Source organism: Theropithecus gelada, chromosome 3 (assembly GCF_003255815.1).
Source record: "Theropithecus gelada isolate Dixy chromosome 3, Tgel_1.0, whole genome shotgun sequence".
NCBI lineage: Eukaryota > Metazoa > Chordata > Mammalia > Primates > Cercopithecidae > Theropithecus > Theropithecus gelada.
The window spans coordinates 81,488,496-81,494,635 of record NC_037670.1 but is presented as its reverse complement, the minus strand read 5'-3'; the positions used below and the strand labels follow the sequence as shown (position 1 = coordinate 81,494,635).

The 6,140-nt window shown below is 37.5% G+C and overlaps 1 protein-coding gene across 1 annotated transcript; it reads right to left on the bottom strand.

Moving 5' to 3' along the window:
• Window positions 1-656: 656 nt before the first annotated feature.
• NEUROD6 (neuronal differentiation 6) lies at window positions 657-4,309 on the bottom strand. Its single transcript, XM_025379832.1, has 2 exons — window positions 3,796-4,309; window positions 657-2,483 (listed from the first exon to the last, which is right to left on the bottom strand). Exon 2 carries the CDS (start codon window positions 2,460-2,462, stop codon window positions 1,449-1,451), a length of 1,014 nt encoding a protein of 337 aa, XP_025235617.1. The 5' UTR covers window positions 2,463-2,483; window positions 3,796-4,309; the 3' UTR covers window positions 657-1,448.
• Between the last annotated feature and the right edge of the window lie 1,831 nt (window positions 4,310-6,140).

Here is a 6,140-nt window from a genome sequence, read left to right as displayed (position 1 = left end):
CTGGCAGTACAGACATGGCCCCCGAGGGGCAGCGTTGGCCAGGCCCACCCAAGACCTGCCCCGTCCCGCCACCACTGTACCCACTTTCTGCTGCCCTCATCGGTCTGCGCAGCTGTCCCCGCTCCTCCCCCTGAGGCAAAACTGCACCAGAGGGCATCTTGGCAAGGTCATTGCCACCCCGCCCACGATTGTAGAAGAGGCTCAATCCTGTTTAAGAGGTTTAGCTCCCCAGGCGCTATTAAAAGTAAGTTTTTGGTGGCCTTCTATAAGGAAACTTTTAATCACACAGAATTTAGCCTCTGATCGGCCAGACATTTAAACGGCGCAGAGTAAAACCTTCCATTTTTAACATCCACTCTGGTGTTTGCTGGAAATTTGCCACTGATTTTAGGCTCGAGCTGAAGGTTACCAGGATTTATCATTGTTTCCCCAGGATGTTTAACCCTCATGGGCTCCTCTTCTTTCATTTAAGACACTTGAAAAAAACAATTCTTGTAAGCGCTTTGGCCATTTTGTTTAAGAAATTTGTTTTAGCTCCTACGGTTTTGTAATCCAGAAATATTTCTGAAATGAGGAGTGGGGAGTATTGGAGACAGAAAGCAGCTGTGTACCAGGAAATAATAAGTAGCATGCAAAAATATCACAGCTAATAGATGTCCTTTACGAGTGGAAATATCTATGTTTAATTGCCTTAAAAATGTGGGGTGGAAAAACACAATTATACATTGTGATAACAAACCTGTACAGTTAATTTCTGAATAATACAAAACAAGTGCTGAAATTTTTTCTTGATGATTGAGATAATTGTCCCCAAATTATGACATCGGCTACCCAAATATCATGTTGCCCCATCTGCAAATACTTAAAGAGGAATAGTTACCAATTGAATTCATTTAGATTCATCCTTAATAAAAAGAAAATTGCATAGCTTTTTATACTGTTGCAAATGCATCTCCCAATATCATTGTCAGCTTAGTGATATTCTCAATATTTTAAAATTTCAATTTTTAAAAGATACATAATATATAATTCCTAATAATTATAAACACATCATTTTATTCATCTGATTTTCATAACATGCATTTTATAATTACTGTACAACCAAAATAGACATTGAATTATGCTGTGTGCATGTCTTTATTCAACAGTATATTCTTAGACACCTTGTTCAAACAAATTAAGTAAGTTTAAAATAAAATTAAAAAGGAAAAAATCTTTCCAGTAGAAACAGAATCACAGTGCTTTACAGACAAAAGGAAAGGAAAAGAAGTTCTCATACGAAAAGAGATTTATTATTACATAGAAAATTCTCACAATAGTTGAAACACACTTCAGAAACTAGTAAACACCTTAGATAGAGTTGTGCCAATTACTCAGCCCACAAGCATCTGCTTTGTCTTAATTAGAAGGGGAAGGTGAATGACCACTGTTTATTTTCATTTTCCTCATTAATTATGAAAAACTGCATTTAATTCATCTTGCATGGTGAGAGATTGGCTGCGCAGATGTAAGTCGTAAGGGAAGTGGCTGTCGGTGGGCAACCTGAACATGGCACCCTGCCCAAGGGGACCCCTGGGTGGCACTGCACAGTAATGCATGCCGTAATTGTAATTTTTGCCATAGTCCAAGGTTTCTTCTTGCTTCAGGGAAAATATCCCATTATAGTTAATTGGGGGAGGACTTAAGGGACCTTCAAACTGGGGGCTGGCACACTCAGGGGAAGTACTTTCATAGAAGGATTCATACGCACTGCAATAATTGTAGGGTTTCATGGACTTGGAATTATCAAGAGTCCCATGCCCTGGGGGAGTGGTGAGCTCAGGGCTGTGGTAGGGTGGGTAGAAGGTAGAGTAGGGTGACCTTGTGTGGTGCGCAGCCTCCCCACCCTGACCCATCAGGAAACTCCTGGCGTTGAGCTGCAAGCAGCCTGCCACCAAGTTTGTAGTTGGCTGGGAAAGACCTTTGCATAAGTTTTGGACGAATGTGAGCAGATCTGGTCTCTTGCCGATTCTCAGAATTTCAGAAAGTGCCCAGATGTAGTTTTTGGCCAGTCGTAAAGTCTCTATTTTGGACAGTTTCTGGGTTTTAGAATAGCAGGGGACCACTTTTCTTAAGTTGTCCAGAGCGTCGTTGAGGCCATGCATCCTGTTCCTCTCGCGCGCGTTCGCTTCCTGTCTCCTGAACTTGACCCTTTCCAATCGCAGCTTGGTTGTCTTTTTTTTCCTGAGACCCCTCCTTCTAGGCAACCCATTTTCGTCTTCTTCTTCCCTGTCTTCCTCCTCTTCTTCTTTCTCGGTTTCTTCTCCAGGGGCCCTTTTGATGCTTTTTCCTCGAAGGACAATCTGTTTGGAAAAGCTTTCTGGTTTCTTAATTTGCTTCTGGTCCTCGCATTCTCTAGAAAACTTTCTGCACATCTGGGATTCTGGCATTACAACAGACTCATCAAACGGTAGTGTTAACATGGTTCTCTAATCTTAAATTACCTGAAAAAATGCCAGCACAATATTTAAAGAGTTTTCATTTTTAAAGTTTATACACTTAAAACATATTTAATTATTTAATCATAAGACTACAAAAACACGTGGAAAAGATTGATTCTGGGCTGATTTTTTAACATTAAATATAATTTTGAGTTTGTGAAGGTAAGTAATTATGAAGACATTGATGCATTCAATAGGATTAATTTATATGAGCAAATTATCAAAAGAAAATAAAAATGAAACATATAATTATTGTGATCACCACCATCTCCATTTCTCTTTGCCTTTAAACTAGATTTTAGTACCCCCCAAAAAAGATTGTGGAATTCAAACAAATGCAAAACATGAAATTTCAATGCAGAATTTCATTAATTCCAATTTCCCTGAGCACAAAATGAGAAGATAAACCAGTTTTTAAAATGGAAAGTACTATCTCTCCATTAGCTGACAAATTTGTGTTCTTTTTTAAAAACAGACAAACAAACAAACAAAACCTTAACTTTATTTGCTGTATCACACAACTGTGAATTTAGATAAGTGGGTGTGGGAATATACAAATTTAAAGAAAAGATTATAATCAGAGTCAATTTTTAAACTGATTTTTTCTGATCAGTAAAGAATTATGTAAAACAGCACTATTTTCCCAGGCTTCAAAAAGAAAAGGGGATTAGGCTAATTTGGAATAAACTCTATAAATAAATTTAAAGCATAAAAATCACTGGCAATTTCTTTTAATTAAAAAAAATATTGAGACTGATTTTATTTACATTTAAATTTTTTCCGAATAGAATTGTCTGATTACTGCTGTTCAAATCATCCTGGACAAAAACCACTCTCGTAGTGTTTTTGTTCTACGAGCCATACAAGTCTCCCTCTAGCTAATATCTGACAGGAACGGTCCAAGGATTCTGACTGCAATTGTGCACGTGTGTTCAGAATCCCAAATGAAAGGGGAAAATAATTTGTGTTTCAAATGCATTTTGGTTTTTGTTTGGTGAAGCAGCAAGTATTTTCATCTAAAGTCTTCAAACAAATAGGCACATTAAAGCAGAGACTTTTCAGTTTAACAATCTCCAGCCCCCTCAACACACACATATACACACGAACACATACACAAACTCTTAGTAATGTCCACATACTTGCAGTGTTACATAATAGCAGTGAAAGTATGTGATAATTACATCATAAGAATGAAATATGATAAGAAGTTATAGATGGCAAAGAGCATATAAATACTATAAGACAGTGACACTGTATCTTTAAATACTTGCATGCAAAGCCAGCATCAATTGAAGTATATCTTTATTTATATTACCTTAGGTTTTAATTTCATTCAATAATCAGTTTTCATTTTGGGTCTTCCAAATCTTTTCAGGCTGAGTGTCGCATCGTCTCCTGGAGTCTCTAGATCTGTGTATATCTGCACTATCTCATTGATCTCTAAAAAGTGACATTGATGCCAACTGCCAGAGCTGGTACCCATGCCATCTGCTAGTGACGTCACAGGGCAGAGAGAGCCATGTGATCCTCTCTCTTGGGACCTTCATTCTGCACTGATCATCTGGCATCCCTGTAAGTGGGTACCAGCATTCATGCATCAACACAGAAGGTTAGACTGATAGGAAAAAATCTGCACCAGCATTTCACGTACAGTAGGTGCATTTCTCCTCGAGCTGCTTCGGTTTCACTGGCAAACTGTAGAAATAGCTGTGTTAGTGTTCAGTTTCGCCCTGCCAACGGTGCAAGTATTAGGTGGTCGTTAATATTCCATTCATTTACAAGGTGGGCTTTTGTGTGAGCAAGAGGTTTTTGTTGTTGTTGATGATGTTGTTTTGTAAAGATCACCATCCCATTTGTGCACCTGGGTACTCAGGGAAAGAAAGCCATGAAAAGGAGCTGGAAACTGGTCTTAAGATGTTTAACCAAACTAAGATTCGTGTAAGTGAACAGGGGTCAACAAAGGTTTCATTTTCTTGTTTTGTTTCACAGCATGTAACTTATGAGTGTGTGTCTGTGTGTTCTCTTATTAACATGTAAGACTTCTGTGCTTCTTAGGGATTTGGAATAAAAGAACAGCTTCTCCATCTGGGGTCTGTGAAAGACATCCTCAGATACTCCCCTTCCTACACTTGCTGGTATCTTTCACCAACTTTTGCAGAGACACTGCAAGTCCATTGTTAAGGATTTCAAACTACATACTTTGTCCTCTGCGGAAAGTCACTAACTTCACTCTTTTATTGTCCCTTATCTCTTCCCAGCGTTAACTTGCTTGTTCCTTCTCGTTTCATTTCAGACACAATAAACATAAAATTTATCACTTAGGTTTTTGTCTTCCTCTCTCTGATATTCTGCTGAGTATTTTAATCAAAGATTAGCTTTCCTGTTTTTGTTTTTGTTTTTTTTTAACTTTCAGATTTTTTTCTTTCTCTTAAAAATCTTGTCCTCGCATTTTTCTCTAGACTAACATCAATTTAAATATCTTCTTGTTCTTTTATCAGTGTCCAGTTGTTTTTCCTGATCAGGTGTATTTCAGATTTATTTTTTTCCCCACTCCACACTTTTGATTTCTTTTTAACAAAAGCAGGGTGGAAACAGTTAAGCAAAGCTGGCAAAGCCTTATAGATAAAACGAACTGTGGAGCCAGAGACAAACTCCACCTTCCTCCCCTTTTCTCTTCTCCCGTGCCCCCACCCCTATAAAGGACATTTGATTTCAGGATTGCCTGCCAGTAAAGTAAAAAGTGAGCTTACAAATAAATAAATAAATAAAAGTTTTAAAATAAACAAATAAACACAACCTTTGTTGTTTGACAACTGAGTAATCTCTTTCTATAAAGTGAGAGAGTATGCTTTTGGTATTAAAGTAATCCCTGGCAGAGCTGTAACTGTTGAATCTGTGTTAGCATTCCCCTTATAAATCCCAGTTTTGAAGGGTTTAGAATTCTGCTGCTTTAAGGCACTTTGGATCCAAATTGGCACCAAGGGCCTCACACTAAATTCAATTTTGCTCCTGTCATACCCAACTAATTTCCACCTTCTTCAAAAAGTTGCTCGACTTTTCCTGGACAGTTCTAGAAAAGATGGGGAAGTCGGCAAAAAGTAGAAAATATGTAAAAGCAGATCATTTTTCTCTCTTAATGGCCCAGTAAAAAATGCAAATTAAAATAAGAGTCAGACTATAAACTCCTAAGTTAAAATAGGTAGGCTGGCCTAGCTCTTGTTTTTCAAAAAACCAGATATACCATAGTCACTCTAAAATTTGTTGTTTAAGAATATATCACTTGGTAATGGGTGCATTGAGTATATTTCATATGGCTTTTAATTCAAGAAGTACACACAGTTTTTATATTAGCATAGTGAGTTTCTATAGGAAGGCTAGTTGCAGAATTTTGTTGGTCTCACATATGGTTTAATTTTTAAATGTAAAGGAGCATAAGTATCAGAGTCATGAGCCACAAAGCAGCCAGTGCTGTCTTGAATTTTGTATATTGCACCGTATTCTAAACTTGCAAAGTCTCCAAAAGCTGCATTGTATTAAAGTCATCACAAACATGAAAATCAAAATCCAAGGAATAGATGACATGATACGCCAATAGAAAATTATCATGAATGTACTTCATTGAAAGGGTGGATTTTATATTTTATCTTGGCATTTGCAGAA

Coding starts and splice junctions, on each gene's coding strand:
- NEUROD6 (XM_025379832.1), bottom strand. CDS start 2,462: ATGTTAACACTACCGTTTGATGAGTCTGTTGTAATGCCAGAATCCCAG.